At 34.5% G+C, this 23,215-nt stretch overlaps 1 protein-coding gene across 3 annotated transcripts in view; it reads left to right on the top strand.

Annotated features, from left to right (window-relative positions):
• The window catches only part of IMMP2L (inner mitochondrial membrane peptidase subunit 2), a 495,130-nt gene extending 473,149 nt beyond the window's left edge, over positions 1-21,981 (top strand). For all 3 annotated transcript variants that reach the window (XM_072861889.1, XM_072861874.1, XM_072861881.1), the window contains exon 6: positions 21,521-21,981. In XM_072861889.1, the coding sequence (XP_072717990.1) occupies positions 21,521-21,640 (120 nt within the window). In that variant the 3' untranslated portion in view covers positions 21,641-21,981. The remainder of the gene's footprint in view (positions 1-21,520) is intronic.
• Positions 21,982-23,215: the final 1,234 nt, after the last annotated feature.

Raw genomic sequence — 23,215 nt, forward strand, 5'->3', positions numbered from 1 at the left:
TGAGAGAGCGCTGGATGTACTGGACCTAGTGCATGGCTTTATGTTTTGTTGGTTTTTTTTTTCTAAACATATTATTATTGTTTGCAGATATTCTGGAAATTTATCTTTAATACTTTTTTTTCTGCAGTTTCTATAAAAATAATTCAGGAAACTGTAGTAAACTTTGATAAGTCCTTATTAGGCATATTGCAACCAGCTTCATATCAGCAGTCAGATGGCCATCAGTTGCATATAAACTAGCAGCACTGGCATTAGGATTTCAATATTACATTGCTATTTAAAGGAGCTTTGCTTTGACAAGGGAAAGGATTCTCTCTTGCAATTTAGGAAAAAAAAGAGCTTCTAACTTTGCATGACAGTTTAAAATATAAAAGAAAATATTAATGTTTGCTATAGTTCTTAATATAGTGCATTTCATAATACTTTATTACTTAGCCAGTGTAATAGCTACTGTTTCTTGCCTCTAGGTATAGACATGCGAGATGTAATGTTCTAAATGTTTGTAAGAAAACATTTCTAACGGAACCTCTTTTTACACATAGACCTTCTTCATCACCTTACCATAAGAGTGTTGAATCTGAATCTAGCAAATCTACTGAAACAGTGCTTTATTTATAAAACTTAAAATTTATTTGGAAGGGTGCATAGTTCAATGACTCAGATAAAACCAATATATTAGATAAAAGGAGAATCCAGTCATTTTGTTTTTTAATCCTAGCTTTTTTATATATCTTAAGGAATGGTATCACTTAAGCCTTGTCTTTGTTTAAAAGAAATCATAATTTTATTAGGGTCTTCAGGGACATTCAGAATTTCTGTGAAACTGAAGGTTTGTTTAGTCCAGAGAGACACAAAAGTTTCCAAGATTGTCCTTGGAGAAATGATACCTAAAGGTATTTAATCATATTTCTCCCTGGACAGCAGATTACATTCAGTTCTGTTTTGCTATGGATGCAAAGATTCATGCATTCATGTGCTCCTGAATTTATTGTTACATTTTCCTCTGTATAAGAGCAAAGCTGTGTTCCCAATGGAGATACAATCTGGGACAACACAAAAGTGGGTGACATGGAGGTACATAGGAAACGAGAGTTTGCAGTCATGCAATTTGTTAGGCTGAGGTTCGTTGAGTCTAGAGATGCCAGTCATCTTTACTCTAAGAAATTGGTCTTTATAGACTGATTATTACAGTGTATTAAAAAGGATAAAAAATAAAAAGTCAGGCACAACAAGAAAGCTGTGGATTACATGCCTTTTGCAGCAAAAGTAACGTTAAATAGAAAGAGAAAAAGTGAAGGTGACTTCTACTTAGTATTTGTGAAATAGGAAGTGCAATTTAATTTGCAGATGGAACAGCATTTCCAAATTATCCTAAAATTAGGGCCTCCTTGAAGAGATGAGTAGCAGTGTTAAACAGAGAACTCCCTGATGCATGAGATGTGACAGTTGCCTTGCTGTACAGTCTATTTTTTGCAGAAAGTTGAGGCTTCCCCAGCTGAGGAACTCTGAGGATCTGCACTGGATCCTCTGGACAGTGCAAGCCTCTCTACAGTCTTTAATGTCTTAGCTCTTATTGCTCTTTTAAAAATGTTACGACTTCTGTAGATATCAAGGTTAGTGACCTATTAGATGAATTATTTTTTTTTTTGGGGGGTGGGTGGGGTGAATTTTAGGGTATGTTGATGACTTACTAAAAAATAGTAAATCACCTGAAAATCTGAAGCTACTTTTAGTACATGCTGGTACATGTCTTTCTTTGATCTTCAGTTGGAAAGGCTACAGTATGTAGGAACTGTATCTTTGTGGTTTGTTCCAATTAGCTTTAAAAGTCTCAGTTGTTGATCTGCTTGATCATTGTTATTTTCATAGAAATAGTGTCCTGATCCTTTTTAACCTGGCTTAACATGTCTTTCTGAAGGCTTATTTCTCAAGACAATTTTCAAGTTGAACTTTCATTTTTCCCTTGGGCAAGTCTATGATGGTACCAAGTGACTACTGATCGGATGATTCAGTTTTCCTTACTTCAGTCTGCTTCTGAGAGTAGTGACTCTTCCAAAATAACATACACAGCCCATGTGGATTCTTCTATAATTCACAGAACAGTATAAAGTGCAAGAAGAGTATATCAAGGACACTTAATTTCAGAGAAAATATGCATGCACTACCTCCAGAAACAGAGTTCCAGCATAAATCTTTAAGTATAACCACTTTTTTTTTTCTCAGTTTTTCTTTTTTTTTTTTATTTCAAGCTGAAAATAGAAACATCTAGTTTACTTAAAGCTAACAAATATTGTGAAATATGGAACTTATAGTCCCTATTAGCTTAATAGAACCATACACAACAATTATAACTATAAATGAGTACAAGCATTACATGTTAATTAACCTGGAGTACCACTAGGCTCCATTGTCAACTAGGAAGTTAACAGTGGCTTTTTCAAGTATCTAAAAATGAAATAAAAATATAACTTTATTAGCCATGCTTTTTTCATTAAAAAACAGCCATTTCTTATGTTGGAACAGTTCTTGATGAATTTTGTGTATGATACTTTTCTACTATCTGTGTACCCTGGCATATAAAATTAGTATGTAGGCTGGACACACAGAATCCTCTAAAAGCAGACAAAACCCAAACTTTCCCTGGCACAGCAGCTTCTGATATTTTCCAGCTATTATTTCTGCATCTCACGATTGCATCTCTGGCAGTGAATCCTCAATATATTTTTATTCTTCACTGGCTGCAGATTGCTCGGGCTTCACACAAAAGATCCAATCTTAAAGTACTTTTAGATGAAGTTCTTTTGACTGTGAGTAGTATAGAGTGACTGTCTCATTTCAGATGTGGTCCCATAGAGAAAACATGGCATATCTACTGCACTGGAAGTGGAATCTAAAGAAGAAAACCTGGGAACTGAAGTTAAATTGACAGTTTTTAAAAAAGAGAAAAATGGGTGATTTAATGATAGCCAAGAAGTCTTTGTTTTTAATGTGTTATGTTTTAATTCTGAAATTAATTTTTTTAATCTAGCTTTGCATCACTGATTTTTATTTTTTTTTAATTTATTTTTTGGTGGCAGTATGTTGCCATGGTTGGAACAGAGGCAGTATACAACAATGCCTTTGTGATGGTTGAGATGAGGTGATTTCTTCCACTGAGCTTAGCAGCTTCCTGAGCAAAGCATTTTAAAGCAACAAAACTAGATATAAAAAATGTGTTATTTGGACAGGTTCTGCTAGTTTTTATCTGACTACCCCAAGGGACTTTGGTTTTACTATTCTCATATTCCCTCAATCCCAGAGCTGTCATGTAATATAATGGTATTTAACGAATTGCATTTGGAAACTGATTCTACTCAAGGTCACTAAGATTTCAAACCCTGTAACCTATGCTCAGTAATCCACCTGCAGTTATTATTGCTCTCCTTTAGCATTGCAGTATAAAAAGAAGGACTTCTGAGAATTTTCTGAGAAAAAGCCCCACAAATTATTCATGAAACTGGAAAAAGCAGTATCAGTTATTGTAGACTGGTCCTGGGCCAGTGAAGTCCAAAGGGAGCTTTGCTATTGTCCTCTCTAAATTTACTATCAAGTCATTTAGGAAGCTAATTTAATGTCAGATGATGTCTTGCATTTATTTTGAGCATATCTTTTGAACAGATGGATTTTAATGGAGGACATTACATGATTTTTAAGTGAATATAAAAGCCCAGATTCTTTTAATCTAATTGTAAGCTTTGAACAGAGACACCCAAATTAATAGCACAGTTGCCTAGCCTCCCTCTCCAGTCAATGGAGAGAAATGGGAAAGACTGATACAGCTTACTACAGGTCTGTATCACTCTGTGAAGGTCCTCTCTTTGCACCAGTTGTCTACAGAGCTTAGCATGGTTTTCAGTTTAGGCTATTGAGTTAGGTGGGAGAATCCAAGCTTGCTGAATTTCTCACAGGATTTCAAGAGTATGCTGAGAGAGGCTCTAGTAAACAAACAATTCAATCAGTTTTCATGTAACCCCAAGTCTTATATCTAGATATTTTCTCAAACTCAATTTTCTAACTTTAATTTCCTAAATTTAATATGTATTTTAAACTTCTCCAAATAATGTTAATACCTTGATCAGTAATCACTGCTCTGTCACATTTGTGTCTTGGACATTAAAGCACTTCAGCACAAAGTATTAATTGCCAAGTTAAATCAGTCTTTTTCTTATGTCTCACTTGAGGACTTGAATTATGTTAATTTGGTGTTATCAAAAACCCTAAGGTATTTGATTTATTATTCCTCCAGCATGCAAGCACCTCTTTTTTGGGTCAGAGAGATGTTCATGTAGGCAGTCTCTCTAAAGAAGGCAAGATTGCAGCATGTGTTCCAAATACAGAAAAATTACTTAAAAATGTTCTCTGATGATTGCCAGGGAACTTCTTCTGTGTAAAACCAAGTATCCTTGAATTAGGAAAACATACAACAGTATAAGCCAAGGATAATAGTAATAAAAATCTTTGAATCTCTCTCCATCTACCCAAGGAGCTCTGAATAGGGCCTACATATGATTCCTTTTGTGAGTATTTTTCCGTATGCTTCAGTAGACATTGAATCATACCAATAGGGTTAAATCCAGTGTCCATTGAAACAAATGAAATTATATCCCTTAAATCTAATACGCTCTGTGTCAGGCTTGTAAATTTTACAGTAGTCTGCACTATATTCTAATAGCTGTCTGAGTCCAATGCCTGTGAGGCAATTGGCTGCTCACTACTCATGTCTTGTCTTATATAAATGGACAGGAGATTCAGAAATTTCAGAGGGAACGAATATTCCTCCTTGTTTGCATAAGGCTTTGTTCTGGTAGTAAACAAGTTCTCTAAACAAGTCCCTCAAGTCATCAACACTTTTTAATGCTGAAAAGAATTTTTAGTAGCATTCACATTTCTGTAATAGAAATCAAAATATTTGAGGGGTTTTTTGTTGTTTTTTTTTTTTTTTTCCCCCTTGGAAAACCTAGAATTCCACTAAATATTTTCCTCCTATTTTTTTTCCTGTAACTAAGAGTATGTTTACCTAGCACTTCAGTAAGTACCATGAAAAACAGCGCCTGTGTACTAGTGACATTCATAAATCTCATGTATTTGCTGCAAGCTCTGATGTTTCTCAGATAAGTCATGACAGGCTGTGGTATTGTTACATATTATGCCTATTGGAAATAATAGTCCTTATCAAAAGCAAAATGCAGTGCAATACTAGACTGTCATCTACTTATGTCAGAGTAATAATACTGTTAAGCCTTGCTGCTCACACTGCTCTATAAATTAATAGTTGAAACCAGTAAGATTCAAGAGGTGAAGTTTGTCATATACATATTTCACAATCTTCCATAAATCTGTTTTTTTTTAAATCTCTCATTTTACAGAGGAAATGAAATAAATCTTAGGGTCAGATTCAGGTATCCTTATACATGAGGCATAGCACTGGTTTACAGGAACAGTCCTCTCAAATTTACTGCAACTAGCTTTCAAATAAGTTACTACTCAGTTTGAGGAAAGGTTCCAGATGCCAGTGAATGTTCAAATTACATCTGAAACTAAGACATTAAGAAATTCACAGCTCAGCGTGGCTTTTTATATGCAACATGTATCATTATTTTAAAAGAACAGAGATATATGTTATCGGCTCTGGGTAGATTTGTTTTCTCTAGGAAACACCAATGGCAAGAATTAGTCTCTTTAAAAGCCTTAAACATTATAATCATAATAAAGAAATTATGAAAAAATTACCAAGTTTTAATTTTTATTTTTCTGTCACTGTCTCTGGTTTGTTTAACAAAGATTGTCTTATTTTTATTTTGACATTTGATATTAATTTGTTTTATTGTCATCTAACTGACTTTCTGTAGAATAACTAATAAATATTACTAACAAAAATAATTTTGATGTTTTTGTTAGCAAGCACATTTTTAAACACTGTGCTTCAAGTGGTTGATTTATGAAAAATAAAGGGCACTTCATATTTCTGAATATCTATTTTAAAGACAGTTTTTATACTACATTTTGAAGGCTGAGGAGTTTTTAGTACCTTTACTGGAATCCTTGTCATACTCTTAAAATAGCAAAGCAAAACAAAAACTAACACCCAAGCTTTCCCTATGGGTGAGATGTCACGAGAAACTTGTTGACTCCTGACTGATACAATGTGACACACTCCAAATCCAAAAAGAATTTTACACAGAAATGCCATAGCTCATCATGTTAATGTCTCTGTCAAAAAGAGAAAAATTAAGGCTTCATGAGAATGTTGGTTACCTTTTCTGTTCAATTTATGGCTCTCTCACATTGTAACAGTGACATTTGATAATGAAGAAGTTGGGAGACACAAACTGAGTAATTAATGATTTCCTAGTGTTCAGGTGGATGATGTCAATGTGTCATGATCTAGGAGAGAAAAGGAAGGAAAAAGTACTTGTGATGGCAGAAATTTTAACTTTCCTTTTTTCAAGAGAATAATAAAAATGTCACTATTTAGTGATCAACAGGGCCCATGTGTCAAGCATAAAATTATCTGACAAGCTGTCATCTGAGCACTATTTCTGACATGGCTTTAGGATCCAATCACAACTTATTTATAAGGTATCGTTTTTGACTATTTACAAATAGTTCTAATGAGCATGTTTTAGAATTTTGATATTTTAAACCCCTTTCAAAAAACCTCATTAATTTTGACATGGTTCTAAGTAAGAAATCTCAAATGATAATCATCAAATCGGCTCAACCTTGTTTGTGTAGCAGCAATAAATTTAGTTAAAATAAGATGCACTTCGACATAATAGAGATTCTGATATCTCTTTCTTAGTAGCTTCATGTCTATGATGCTCAACAAAAGGAACATTTTACATGTGTTTTGTACTCATGTAAATGAGTATGTATAATGTACTAAAGAATGATAAGTGGAGACTGAACTTTTTTTTGATAGTCATAGCTTTGAGAAGATGTTTACTTTGAAAAGAAAGTCTCAATTTCTGTGTACGTATATTTCGATGGACACCCTGTCTAGCATTTTCATCAGGTCAAGGGCTCAGTTTAGCATTTTCAGAAATGAATATTACTGATGAAGAAGTGTTGATAGTAATGCCAAGGTAGTAAGAACTTTAGATAAACACAGAGTTATAGGGGCAAGGCAAGAGTAAGTTTTACTTAACAGAAATTGAATGTATTATAGCCTCAACACTTGAAAACTAAAGAAGCGTTAAAGCTTCTTTAAACACTAAAGCGAATAACTGAGGCCAGCTGAAATATTATCCCCAAGAATAAAACACTTTTATTATTTTTTACTTTCTGATATATTTTCTGAATAGGTGCTATAGTGTATACAATATATATTCTACAAATTTCATGTTTATTTCATCTCTCTTTTGAGGATAATGTCAAGTTATCTTTAAAAAGGTTTACTCTTTATGATTGAAAAGATGACCATAGCAATCTGCTTTAATTTCAATCAGACAGGTGAGATGGCTTTCCTGAATCTAGATGAGGTTTAAAAAAGTAACAAGGGAGATAGGACATGTCCCATTAATCTCAATCAAGGTCTAATCTAGGGTGGTGTTCCGTGGCCAGAGAATTAAATATTTGTTCAGATGCCACAGAATTTAGCTTTTTAGTTAGAGAATTCACCTTTTGTCTGAGCTTGGAAATTAATCTGTCTTGGAAATTATTTCTGTATCCCTTGTCATCCAGATTCTGCTTGTGATTATGCCTTGCTCTCCAGTCTTCCTCATAAAAGAGTGTTTGGGGATTTATAGTGGGTCCCCCTCCCACTGTATAACGGAGCTAGGCAGCAGAGAGTCTGGGAACCAGAGCTGGGTGCTGCTCTGCCCAGCAGTAGAGGAAGGTTGGTGGGCTCTTCTGCCTGGGAAATGCTACCAGCCAGCAACTAGGAAGCCCTGAAGATGAATAATTGAGGCTAGCTGGAAGTTACCCCATTTCTTGGCGCACACATGGGAAGGGTAACAGGACTGCCAAAACAGCATCAGAGGAGAAGTCACTCAGGAGTTGTAGCCAGACTTACCAGGGAGGAAAGCATCAGGATCCTAGCCAGATACGATCTGTATATAGAAAGTTCCTTACACAAATGTGTACTAGAGAGCTATGCAGTAGCTGTGAATTAATTTCTACACAGATCTGGCAGAGACTATGAAGAAAGGTGATTTTAAAGTATTCTGAGATTGCAGAAGGAGTTGCCTTGCTGGAGAACATAGCAATGTTGCAATGGAGGCTAAAGGTTGTTCTTTCTCAGTAGAAGCTTGAAGCTCTTGCCCTCTTACTTAATGTATTAGTACTAATTGGGAGTGTTTTCCAGTTGCAGCTAATGCTCACTGAATTTATATCTTTACTGAAGTTTGGGGAGGAAATCTTTCTTCTAATTTCAGGATGCAGGTTGTTCAAGCAACTCTAAACGCCCATCCAAAGTTTTGGTGTACATCTTCCTTTTTTTTTTTTCCCCAATTCTCTTCAGAATCTGGCCCTGCATTTGTTCACTTTTCATAAGAACCACACTTTTCCTTATCATTAGATACTAACTTCCATCTTCTTATTTGCTGCATTTAGAGTATCATGATTTTGACTCATGATATGTATTTGACTCGTGGTTAAAATCACATCCTCATGCCTACAAACATATGGTGTGACAGCCTCCAGTTTGAAATTGATTTGCTCTTCAAATGGGTAAATGGTGCATACCACTAGGTGATGAGACTTTGAGGACAAGGCAGCTTCAGATTCACTTCTGGCTGTATGTGACTGCAGACAGCATGGGGACTTAGGTTACTGTGGGAAATTTGGAGCAAAGTGTGGAAGCCTTTCTTTGCAGGTTTGGGGGTGGCTTTTGTCTATTCAAGAATAATAAGCAATAATCATTGAACAAGAAAGTACACAAAATATCATTTTGGAAACAAGAATGTATAGTCCTTACCAGGCTCAGACTGGGTTGCTTAAGCTGTGCAGTAGTGGGAGAACAAAGATGCTACAGGTAGATTGCCAGACCTCCATTGCAAAGCAATTGCAACGGCCATCTTTCTATAGCCTTTACCTATAGCTGACAGAAATTTAGTGCTCTACAGCAAGCTAGAAGATGAACTATTCATAACGGTCTCATTAAAATATGGATCACTTTTTTCATCTGCTTTGAGTGCTAAAATCCTGAAGCAGAAAAAACAACTCAGTAAACATACAGAACTATATTTTCTCCAGAGCAGACTGATGAAAATGTATCAGATTGTGCTGTCTGCACATGTCACTGCTGCTGTCTCTTCAGCTAATTTCAGAGACAGTACTTGGATCTCCAGGCATTGTAGCAATGGTGATGGATACGCAGTATGCTGCTGACCAAAAATGTGATTTCTGTCCCCCAAAACACTGAGGTACAAAATAAATGTTGGATTTGCAGCGTATTTTGAATGAGATTGTGTTATGAGGGTGAGCACTTAAAAGGAATTTTGCTTTCATTGATTTTCTTACTAGAAGTGAAAAAGCTCCATGTAATGAATTAGTTTTAGTGGTGTTAAGTTTTAACATTTAGATCTTTCACATCCTAAATGTGCTAATCCTTTTCCTGTACTGATGACCTGACAGTCCTGTGTGGTTATATCTTGCTAAAATAGCCTAATAGCTACATATAATCTGAAAAATCGAGTAATTTAAAGAGTTAATAAATCTGGATCATCAGCTCACTGAAAATTGTATTCATTTTATTTTATTTTACTTAATTTTAATGATGTGCTCAAGTGTTTTACTTGAATATTTAAAGTTCAGCACATGCTTTGCTGAACTATGGCTTGATTACAACTATGAGATAATATTTTATTAAATATGCAGGCAACTGAATTCATTAGTCTTCCACTACTTTCTTGCTCATGCTGTATAGCTTCAGAGCAAGTCTTAATATCTCCTTGAGATAAATATAGTTCTTGATGGTAAAGCAGTGGATTAAATCTGGTTACTGTATTTGGCTAATGAGGAAGGTAACTTTTTATTTTGAAAGTATGCAGTCTGTGACTCAGTTATTTGGTTTATAGTATCCTGTCTCATGATGTAAGGATACATTAAAGAAGGCTAGAGAGCAAGGGGAAAACAAAAAAATGGTGAGTATATACCAAGAAGAATAACAAAGGTCTTGAAGAGAGCAATGGGAGAACCAGTTGTCTAAAAACTGTTTTTCCTGTGTCCTAGTGAATCTGAGACATTTATGTGCTTTTTGAATGACTTTGAAGAAGCCTGTGCCCTTCTGAATCAGGAGGCATAGTGGCCAGTAGAGGTTTCCTGGGACATCTCAAATGGCAGAAGGTTAGGCCAATTAACTGGACATCTAATGTAATAGTCAGGAAGCTCGTATGTGGGCTCCTCCTGTCCTTCCTATTTTTTTACGAAGTGAAAGGATGCTATATGATTTGAATTATGCCAACAAGCCTTGTATTTTGACAAATGTCACAGTATCATAAAAACACAGAATGCTAAATAATAGTAAGATTGACTAGGGAAAAAAATAATGTTTTGGAGATAGTTTTTTCCAAGCAAAGTAAACGCTGGGTTTAGTTCATTTAATCTCTTCTCCATAGTTTTAACAAAAATACAGGATAAATCAGATAAAGACAAGAGAGGAAATATTTAAGCATTCTTAAATTTATAGCTGTTATTATAGCTATAAGGGGGCGAAAAATCTTTGTATATATTTAAAGTATTTCTGTGTTTTTATCTGGTAAATCAGCTTGGGGAGATTATATATACACAATTATCTTGATGAAATTTACCATTTTAGATGAGCTCTAGCCATCCTCACACAAAGACCTCTATTGAAAAGTCTTTTATAATTTTAATAACATATCATGCAGCTATTTAATGATATTTTGATATCCTAGCTGCTCATTGAATATTTACTCCCCATTGCTTTTCATAGCTCATATTGCCAACAGCATGTTTTCTGTAAGTCAAACTGTTTCTGTATGCCATTTTAGAAGAAAATATAAGCAAGCCTCACAGTAGGATTTTTTTAAATATTTAGTTAAGTGGAATAGTCTATTGAACAGTTGTCTTTTTTAAGGTAAGAGAAAATAAAAATTATTTTATTAACAGTATTGCAACAACCTCATTTGTGTCCGACCAAAACTATTGAAATGTGTGATAAAAAAAAGGAGAAGCTGTAAGTAGGTTGAAAGATCTATTTGCTGAACATACAAGCTATTGTAACTGAAAATTTCTGAACAGTTCTAGCTTTAGAAAAGGCTTGCTTTGCCCAATAACAGTTGTAATATTGTAAGGTGTTGTACCATTTTGTTTTAATTAAGAAGTATTTTCTCACCTATTCCCTTGAATTAACTTTTCTGGCTACTGCTAGCCTTCTTTGTTGGGTTTTTTTTCTTACCTCAGCATTTGATAATTACTGTAACGTGATCTTTCCTGGCTGCCAGGTATCTACCAAGTAAAATTTAAGTTAATGAATTTTCCCAAACGTCTGGGGTCTGCTGCTCCCAATTCTGTCCCATCACAGTGCTCACTGATGGAGCCACTCAGGCTGGAGCCGCTCCTAACAGAGCAGACGAGGCAGCAGCAGGATGGGATGTTGTCCATGACATCCCTTAGCGTCGGTACTTCTCTAAGTTCAAAAATAGCCCTAATTTTTGACCTATGAGATCAGGTACTTTTCTGAGCTTTTGGAAAGAGTATGAAGAATATAAATTAGATGCAAGGGGTAACTAGTATGTGGGGTTTTTTTCCACATCACTTCTCTTGAAGAAGAATTTGAGTGTATTAGATATCGAAGTCTACTGTTTCCTTCTGACAGTAGGACTCCTTTCCTTCCTTTTATTTATCCTGAATGAGTCTGAAATGTCATCTCTCCCAGCTTGCATGCATAAGATCCCTGGCACAGTCATACTTCTGGAAATTTGGTGAAATTTGATCTGTCTTCTTAGCTTGTTTGCTCAGCTTTGAAATACTAGCCACTCAACATGAGGGCCAGCTTTATCTGTGTGTGCGCGGTGGAAGTAGAGCAGGAATACTCCAGGGCTCTCCCCCGTATTGCACAGAGCGTCACAGTAAATCTCCATGGCCAGAGCGGTGCTGGGACGCCTCTGTCCAGCTCTCCTGGAAGCACAGAGCACCGCAGAGAAGGGGTGACGGAGCAGAGGGCATGGTTCCATCTGCTCGAGCACCAGCCCGCGGGGATGAATTGGGTCTGCAGAGGAGCAGTGTAGTGAGAGGACGAGTGCAATCCCTGGGTAGTGTGTGAGCTCTCGGAGCTACTCTGTGACTCCTTCCCTTGCACTCATTGCACTGTACTGCTGCATTTGCCAAAGTTTTAGAATGAAACCCTAAATTAATGACACACAATGGAACAAAAATGGAAATCAACTTAATTTGTAACGTACAGCATTTCTGCACATTGTCCTAAGTATTCAGCCAAGGAAGACAATGCACATAATCAATATCAGTGTAGTAAGCTGAAAAATGTCACTAAACCTGACATTCTTCTCACTCTCTTGGCACTGACATTATATGCTGCTGAACAGGAATTCACATTGAAGGTTTTTATGTATTCCTGAATAATTAATATGCATAGATTTGGGATATAGCTAATGCTTTCTAGGTGAAGATAATGAATGTGTTTTAATGATTGTTTCCTGCCACTTGATTTATCAATTCTTAAAATATTGAATTGCAAATATATTACTGCTTTTTGATGTAGGTGTCTTCCATGAAAACTGTTAGTACATTTTGTTCTTCTGTTGAGTTACATGACTTGGTGACAATCCTATTTAGTCTAGGAATTTTGTGCATCACTCAGTGAAATATTAACAGGCTTTTAACTATTAAATGATATTTACGCATATGCAGCATGTCAAGCACATCATACTGTGCACTAAGAAAATTCTTTCACCATTTTTATTACTAGAAATCTAAAATAAATAATAGATTGTTTTGTAAATCTTTTTGTAGACCTATTTAGCATAATGGTTCTGTTAATCATAAGCAAGAAAGAATAATTTCTAAGAATGCTATACTTACTGAAGATAAAAGAGTAGTAGTGCTGTTTTATATGCTAACATCTATTTTAAAAAGATGTCTTCAGAAAACACAGAAGAAGAAACTGGGAAGGTCTGAAGAAGTTAATTAACTATAGTGTTCCTTTCAATAATATATCCTTGACAATTCCAAGAAAATGCATTGAGATAGAATTCAGCTCATAGAATACTTGTATCAAGCCTATTACTGTGTTTAATTTAGTCAATGGCAATGATAGCTGATTTCTTCATGAACTGAATAAAAAATACACTACTTTACACTGAATTGATTTAAATCTGCACTACTTTTATGAATGTAAATTATGGTTCAATGTTAACTAATCTCTGTCTGCACATCTAAGTGTAGAAAAATCTCATACATGAAATATATTCTATTTTCAGTGACCATTTCCTTCCTTTACCTCTGTTGTAACTTTAGGTTTAACATAGGCATGTAGACATGATAGAACAAATGAGTTATTTTGGTATTTATTACATTACATTTTTTCAGTTCGGTCAATAACCTGAGCTTTTATTACAATGCAGTGACTGTGCTTACCTCGTCTGATATGAATAGCTTAAATAATTGCAAAACCGCGTTGGAATGGAGCAGTCACAATTGTTATACTAATTTCAGACAGCTACTCTGTGCTAACATGCAATTTTTATTCACTCTGGGAATCATCCATTGCATTTGAAATATATTTCTCTGTACATCTTATTTTGTGATTATGGCTGTGCATATATGTGTAGTATACGTGCATCCCTTTTGAGTGTCTATTTTCACTGTTTAAATCTTTCTTAAAATAATTTTCATTTATATATTTTCAGATTTTTTTATAATATATTTTCTATCTAAATGAACACTTCTGAATTTGATAAATTTAATAAGGACCTTTACTGATTATACAGTAGCTCTGTGCAAAAAACCCACATATGGGATGTCTTATCTGTAGCTGGAGCTGCTGCTTCAGCTATCAAGCTAATGGAACCGTAATGGAACACTTACTAACAAAATTAATGGGCTGCATTCTTTTCTTTGTCACTAGATCTGTATGGCTCCATTAGGTCTGATTTGTTCAGGGGCGAGAGGAAAGAATGATGAAGACGCTAGTAGTTTGCTATGTAGTTGAAAGGAATCTATCACTTTTTTTGTATTCATGAGCAAGTTAGCATCTTATGCCAACCTTCAGTGAGCTGATATAAGTTAAAGAACATCTGTTGTGGTATGGTTTTATTTACAGAATAATTTATTGATTCTCATCTTTGTGTTATTCTTACATTCATAAAAGAAGGAGGTCAAGGATATTTGTTTCTTCTACCATTGTTCATTATCCCAGATACTTCTACTAGAGGAAGTGGTTTCTCTGGGATTTTACTGTAATCCACAGGATTTTATTTTTATTGAGCCTTTTTCCTGCTACTGCACTTGATAGTAGTTGTTTCAAAGTTCAACCATGTACAGAAAATGAAATGTAATAGCAATCATGTTTACTTTCTATTAAAGTATGGATTTTTTGAAGAGACTAATTTACTGGGAGAGTTCTCTGTGAGACCGTTTTACACCTACAATCTAATATCAAAACCCAGTGCAACAACCTTTCTTAAAGACAAGCAATCTAATTTGACACAGATAGCTATCCCACACTATATATTTTTGTTAGTGTTATAGCTGAAACACTACATAGTTGCCTAAGTGTTTCTATCCTGAGGTTTTCTTTGAGATTTTGGGGGCTGAAATTTTCTAGAACTTTTTTCTCTCCTTTCTCATTAGCCTGGTCCCTTTACACACAGTTTTCAACCTCCACACAAATTTGGCATTACCAATCTTCCAAAATTTCAGTATAGTTAAACTACAGCTAATTAGCTAATAGGATACAAGTAGCAGGGCTAGGAACTACTAGATCTGGAAAAATTCATTAAAGCTATATGTCTGCTCAAATGGTGCCATCTATAAATCACCCAGGATTACTCCATAGCAGAGGATTTTTCACCTAAAGTATTGGCACCTTTCAGAACCTCTGTGGGGAGTAGCAAGTATCCAGCTGGCAAAATACAGTCTGAGTAGACCTCTACGGCTACAGAATTACTCCCCGCAATCCCCAATGACTTTGTGTTATGAAACAGAAAATTTGAGAAGAAAATGTTGAATACAGCTGATATTCCATAGTGCTGCACATGTGAAAGGTATATAAAGCTTCTATATTAATGTGCATATGAACAAAAAAAATGTAACAAGAATATTTTACTTTAGAGAATAGAAATTATAATTTGAAACACGGTGATTGTTTGTATTGTTTTATCTCTTTTTGGTTTGAAAGTATTTTTTGTGTGTGTGTTTGCATATTTATTATTGGCCATGGCATTTGGAAGGCCTGTGCGATATTGCTAGAATATAACTCAGCTTAAGAGACTAAAGCAGAAGTGACTCTTCAAAACCAGAGGCTAATATATGCCTTTAAAATTGTGATTTTCTGGCTCTTGATGAAATTTCTCAAGTACACAGGTTATAATCTGTGGCACTTGTAATTTAGTTCTGTTTCTAGTTTGTTACGTAGCTATTATTGTTCTCTTCCAGTGGTATTTTAGAGGATTTATACAATTTAAACATTTATTAATGAGACCAGGAGACAAAATACAAATTAATGTTGAAATTTTTCTAGGCTTAAACATGATGAAATAAGATAATTTTTTAGATAGCATTTTTTAGTATTTTTTCTTCAGAAGAAGTATATTTGTATTCAAGTACTTATTCAAGTACACTTTCAGAGAGGATCGTTGTGTTGATCCAATGTTAAGGATTACTGCTGTGCTTTGTTATTATCTTCCTATTACCTTTGCTTATTATTATATTCTGTGACTGATCTAGATATTTTCAGATTTCTTATGTTATTTTATACTTTGCAATATGATTATTACAGGACGTCCTGTCACAAAGATGTAAATGTTTCATGTATGTTTCATGTTTTTATGGAAATAACTAAGTTAAATTTCAGTCACAACCCCCCCAAGTCAACATACATTGTAAGAAAATAATAAAATAATCTATTTAATTTTCTTTTTTTCTGATTTTGAATGTATTTTTTTGGAAGCAGAATAAACAGTGAACCCAAAATGTGTTTATCAAGATTTCACCAAAATCACCATTTTTGTTTAGGAAAAATAAGAAAAGAAACACTGAGTGAGGAAAAAAAATGATAATCTTTCTCTATTTTGCACCACTTAATGAGAGTTTCTGTAGTCTCAATTAGAAAACCAACAGTAACGTAATGTTACAGTCAAAACTTTATTATGAGCAAAAAGGCAAACGCACCTGATACAGAAAGCCACCAATCCACGGTTAGTTGCGTTAAAATCATAACTCTTTACTCTGTTTTACTTAGATTGTTAATATGGTTAGTCCAGTTACAACGATATTACCATTCACACTCCAAGTTATCAAATTAATGCACAACAAGTCTCAGTAAAAGTATATCTTAAAAATGTCACACAAACACTTTCAAGTATCTACCCTTTTCTCAGTGTTTATGCTGCCCCTTTAGGTCCTAAGGTTGGCAGCACCCGTCCTCCTCAAGAAGAAGGGAAAAGCGTAGTTTAGTGAGTTGTTGACATCCTGAATTCTTCACTAGGAGGACTGTGACGTTGATGGTTTCTTCTTCCTCACTCTCGGTTCCACTTGGGGCTAATTTCATACATTTTCTAACATGATTTTTTGCCTTATTCTTTGTTCATTGATTCGCAACATCACTTTTTATCTGTATTTATTATATATTTTGGTTTACATATTTTAGTACATTCCTTGTTTTTCTAAACTTTTTTTTCTCTGTTAACCTTAAAATCTTTTTGTCCAACTCCCCAGCCAGTTTTTTTTTAATGACCATTGCCAAGTTGCTTATAGGCCTGCAGTCTTTATTATCAAATTTCTATAGCCTTGTAAACTGCATTATTATTTTAAAGTCATAAATATTTCATTCTACACAGAATAATTACTTTTTACTGTAATATGTAAAAACTTTGATTATACCACAAGATTATGCAAATATAAACAAATACAAGGGATATAAGGAAAACTGTAACAAATTAGGCAGTAGTCACCTGTTTAGTAGAAAAATTGTTGCAGCTAAAGAAGCTAAATCAACATTCCAGGCAGTCAAGGAAAGGTCAGACAAAGGCTGAGAAATTAATCTCGAGGCCTTGCAGAGTTGATACAAGGTCTACAGCTTGTTACTAGCAATGACAATACTGGCTTACTGGGCTACAATAACAGCTGAACAAACATTATTGCATTGGGGTTTGTCTCTTTGTCTTATTATTACTTCTAATTAGCAAATTGACTAGTTGGGAAGTCTAGCTTTAGCAAAGGTTGTAAAGGCCTGGGTTTTTTGGTTCTGCATTGCTGTTTTTCAGGTTATATTCAGTGGTGCTGTACTTTCTTGTTTTAATGTTGTTAGGAATTTGAAATCTTGGCTGTTTAAGCTAGAGCAAAATCACCAAAGGTTCAAGGAAAAAAGAAGCAAAGAGAAATCTGTGGGGAATGCACTAATGTAAAGTGAACTCACAACTAGGAGCGGTAGTACCTGAATTTAGCAGGTTGGGTAGACTTTGCATATCCTGAGAAAGTTGAGAATAGCCTTGTTAGGGTTGCATCCTTATCTGGATTTTTCCTTTTCTTGAAATCCAAACTGAACACCTGGATTTCCATAGAAATTTTGGTGTGCGCCACTGGATGCTACCTCTATACAGGATTCTTGCACAGTCTAAATGCTGCTTTTACCACTGTGATTCAGGATTAGAAAAGGCATCATGGTAAGAGGCAGTGAAGGTGTCAAATGGCAAACAGACAAGAAGAGGTGGAGAGTACAGCCTGTAAATCAATGAGTATTTTTAAATGACCTATTTTGGAACCAGGACAAGTGATAGTAATATAAGTCTCTATACTAATAAAGGTGCATTTATTCCAACCTGTTAGGACAGAATGAGCAAGATAGTTCTAAATACCACTGCAGATAGCACTATTGAGCTTAGGTTTATCTTTCCCTAATGCAGTGCCAAAACTACTCAGTCTCCATACAACTAACATACTAACAATGAGCAGAGTCTGAGGAAATATGCTTTTATTACAGTAACAGCATCAGTGTTATTCATTCATAACTTATTTTGCAGATAAAATTGCTATGTTAACAGTATGACTTCTCAGTTGTTCAATTAAATATTCAAAAATTAAAAAAAAATAGAATTAATGCCTAAACAGCTCAGGTTAGGGAAAATAATATGGATTCAATTCAACATAGCATCTGTTGTTGCCACAGCAAGAATAATAAATAGATCATGTAGAAATAAAAATCAACTATTTAGATTGCTGGCATCTCTTACTCATATCTGTAAATGTAATATGTTCCTCAAAGAATTTGTGCCTTTAAAGTACTGATTTTTCCTGTAGTTAAGACAGTGTTTCAAGGGGGTAAACTTATTTTCTTAAGTAAAAAGAGTAAATAATGTCTGTAAGGGAATTGTTTAGTCTCTTTTTTAATAGATTATTTCAGCATTTCACTGTTGCAACAGAAATGTAACCTCTCAGTTCACCCTTTGTCCGTATCTAACCTTGATGAGGGTAAACCCATTAACAAGGGCAGGTTATTCTCTGTGAACAATTCTGTTCTTCCTCAGTGAAATTCATGACTGCTGCGGTAACTACAGAATAATAATAGGCAATGGACAAAAGTTATTAAGGTTGTTTGCAGAAGTCAAACATCAAGGTGCTTTTAAAGTGAGCCTTTAAGTTATTATGAAAGAAGCCCTATAGCATCAGTGTCATTTGTTATTTAGTAAAGACTTCCATCACCCAACAATACCTGTTCTTCCTTTTTAACACTAGTCATGTTGTCCTCTAAATCAGGTTTATAGGAAGGATATTTCTTTATTAGTTTTAAGTCAGATGATGGTCAGTAGAAGTAATCCTCTGGGCAAAATTATTCCCAGCCTCAGCTTCAAACAAGTTTAGATTCATTTATTATATTCTCAGTCTGTGTGCAGACCTCCTACTGACATCAGTAACAAGCAATGCACTGAGAAAAACAGAGCTTTGAAAATAGGATGTTATTTGTGTTTGAGAAGAGTATTTTAACATTATTCTCTGTACTAATGCTGTCACATTTTATATGCAGTGGTGGGGTTTGCTGTGGTTTTATGCTTTGGCACTGGCCTGTAATGTGCGTGCCATCATGCTGTATACTCAGGGAACAAATCCCCATGGCAATATTACATTTGCAGACCACTTTATGGGATAATTAAGATAAAGGATATTGTGAATTCCATAAATATCCAACAAACTACACAGAAGTATGTCAAGACTTAAAAAAAATGTAGCTAAATCCAATCAAAACAGCCTGTCCTTTGTTTAAACGTGGGGAAAAAGCTGCAATGGATCAGGGAAACAAGTGATCCCTGCAAGGGATCAAGCAAGTGAAATATGACGCTAGACTGCAATTTCAGTGATCTACTTCAGATTCTTTTAGATATTGTGGGTTATTAAGTAACCAAATTATATTCAAGTAATTCAGCACCTGCCTCATCAAGCTACAGAATATGGAATTAGATATAGACCACTTCAGCTTCACTGATTTGATTATGTAGTAGAGAGAGACTGGTGAATATACATTAATGCTATGAAATTAAATCAAGAAAATTAGCTGAAGATATTCCTAGGGGCCCATTTGGTGTCTATTTGCATAAAATGCTGAATTACCTGCTTACTGAAATAACTTTTTTTTGTGATGAGTAATGGAATGGAACTGAAGAACTGAGTTTACATAAAAATTTAAGCAGGAATGTACGGGTTCAAACCAGAAATCCATTTAACTCCTGGCTCTGACAACAGCCAATACCAGATCATTAGAGCATAAGAACAAAACAAGTATATAATTTTTCCCTCAGTGTTTCCTAATGTGGAGTATAGAGACTACACTGTTACTTTGTTTATATTCAATTATGTGTGATGGACGTTGCTTCCATTATTATTTTCTGAACCAGTTTGTTATTCTTTTCTGGTGTCTTCAGTATCCTGTGTAAGTATGCAAGTATGCATATGCATCCATATGCAAGTATGATGTAATCGTGCACACTCTGAATTTCCTTTTTGTTGGCTTTAAAAATTCTTTAAGATAATGTCATCTGATGTTTCCTCATTCTTATGAGAAATTATGACATAATAAGCAAATAAAGCCTATGCATTCTTTATCCATGCCATTCATAATTTTATAGACGTCTGACCCTTCTGACCCATAGACTCTTTAGGAGTCTGAATTATTTAATCTTTTCACATATAGAGACATTCCAGTATTTCTAACCATGTTTTTGTCCTGTTTGGAACTTTTCTATGGCACTGGATACTTTATAGTTGGTGGGAAGCTTATTACTAGCTATTGTCTCCAGAACAAGTCTAAACAAATAATTTAAGATGCAGAAATCTATCTTACAGGCTTTTCAAATTAAGTGAGATTAACTCCATACCAAATTACTTAATTTCAATGTTAAGTACAGACATTGAAGGCCTGTCTTATTATCTCAATCTGAAAATGTGACTGTTCTAGTCTCAGTTATTCTTAGTCTAGCCATTTCATACCAAATTTGAAAAGAGCCTCGTTTGTAATTTTCTTAAGGTTTTCTTAAGCAATTCGATTTTCTAAACTATGCCACCTACAAGTGATTCATTTGTAAGCAATATCAGTATTGACTTTTATTTTGATTTATTGAAGTAAAACATTAGTAAAGTAAAATTATTGAAGTAAAACAACAATAAATAATAAGATGGTCGAAGATGTTTACAAAACATATGAATTAAGTGTAAGTAGTCCTAGAACTTAAAAAATATTTGATCTGTAGATGTGTTTCAAATAATTCTATCAGAAATACATCTTCATATTTGGGGAAATATTTATGATTCACAGTATTTTCCATTTTTGCTGGGAGACAAAATAGAGTTTTGAAGGACAGTGATAAACAGAAAGCACAGCACGTTTAGAAAAGCCACTATCCTGGTGTGGTTATTGTACATAGCTCAAATCCGAGACACAGGTTCTGTTTAACTTATTCAGAATAGATACTTGAACCTGGCTCTGCTGTACCCAGAGTAATGGATATCCAAAAGCTTTCAGTGGATTATAGAATGCTTCACCTGTTTTGACCAGCTGTTTTTCTTGAACCTGAAAAAACATTCCTAGTTCATGTTTGTTACAGCCAGTGCATTTCAGCAAGCTGTTTTGAGTTCCACAAAATGTTTTATCAAAAAAAAAAAAAGAAATTGTCACTGAAGCAGTTTTTCTTTTGCTCTCATTACATGCATGAGACACTCCTCATGCATGCAAAGTTATCTGCTTTGTATTCTCTCATTGCTCTAACAAATCATCATGTTCTTTGTATTTTCCATGTTTTATTTCATTTGCAGTACTTAATAATATCTCTGGTTTATATTTTGGTTACAGGTTTCTCTTGGACTTCTACACGCTCGAGCTACTCATATCCTCTGGCCTCCACAACGCTGGCAGAAGTTACAGCCAATGCTACCTCCGGAGCGCAAACCACTCCACAGAGAGCAAGAGTGATCTAAATGTTCAGATGGAAAAACACTAAAGTTTAACCAGGAAGAGTTGCAGTGGTTATACCATCACCCGTAAGAGTTTTGCCAAGTGTGCTTTAACATCAGGTACCACATAAGCAAATACATGCAACATCTTCATGTTAAAATGCCACTTTACGTGTAAAGGATTTTTGGTTTTGTGGTTTGTTTTGTTGTTTGGTGTTTTTTTAAAATCTCAATCAGTAGTGCGTTGTGCATTATTTTGGTTTGAAATAATTGGTTGTAGAAGGTTTGAATGTTCAATTTTTCTGGGAGCAGTAAAATGCTTGAATTGTTATGTCTGTACCTGTGCTTCCCTGGATAAGAAATTATTAAAACCTTCAATAAAATATTTTAATCTTTTACATTCAGCTTGTTTCTTTAGTAACTGAATGGAACTTTTATTATTGTCATAGACTGCGTATGAAAAAAAACCCAAACATATAATATGCTTTGGATTGTCCTATAATTTCTAATACTGAAGAACTGGTACTTCTGTAGCTGAAAAGTTAATCATATATGTCATAAATTTTTTTCAAAAAGCTAATGACATTTTTTTCTTTTAATGCAGCATGTGTTTATTATTAAACTGAGTACATATTACTTATTTTTAATTTCTGTTTCAGGAGTCTTTTATATAAACATTCCGTGTATATCTTGTAGTAGATATAGTGTATATCTTGTAAGTAGATATTCAGTCAAAATGTACAAATTATATTGCAGTATCTGAATGTTTCATGAATGAATGAATGTTTCATTCATTTCTCAAGTATAGTAAATCATTGTTAGTATTGATTGCCACATTTCTTTGAAACTATGTAATTAGGTTATAAATACTGTACAATTAATGCTATAAATATATAATTAATATTATAAATACACTCTGTGAATATGCAGTAAAGCTTCTGCACACATTATAAGTGAAAAGAACTTGAAAAATGACACATTTTCAGCTGCAGATTAATATGAGCCAGCTTATTTTCATATTTGTTGATTTTTATTTCAGATAGGATAGTACTTAAAAAATTTAACAAATCACACAAAAGATCTTTAAACATTTCAGCTAAAATTATACAATTATCAGAACTTCAGACAAGATGAAAATAAGTGTATAGCTCTTTGAAGACACACATCTGTGTATCGGTTAGATGATAGGTTCAATCACTGTGAAAACTCTCTACTACTGTCTAACCTTCTTCTTAAATGCTCCAGCTCTGTAGACTCTCTGTACACTCTACTGTCTACATGTGCCATGATCTTTATGTGTTCCAAAAAGCTGTTCCATAGGTCTCTGAACTCATCTTAGTTAAAACTAATGCAGTTTGTTTGGGTGTTAATTGCAGTAAATTCACAATTATTTTGATTAGTATAGGGTGATTGAAAACAGTAGTTTGCAATTTTTTTTTTTCAAATTAAAAACTGAAATGAGTTCAAGAAATTTACTGCAGTCATAATTAATTTTGGTGACAAAGATACAAACACACATCCATGAGAGGAGAAAGAAAGAGACAAACATAAAAAGAAGCGGAACAAAACCAGATTAGATGAGCTTTATTCCTCT

This window comes from Ciconia boyciana, chromosome 1 (assembly GCF_034638445.1).
Source record: "Ciconia boyciana chromosome 1, ASM3463844v1, whole genome shotgun sequence".
Taxonomy (NCBI): Eukaryota; Metazoa; Chordata; class Aves; order Ciconiiformes; family Ciconiidae; genus Ciconia; species Ciconia boyciana.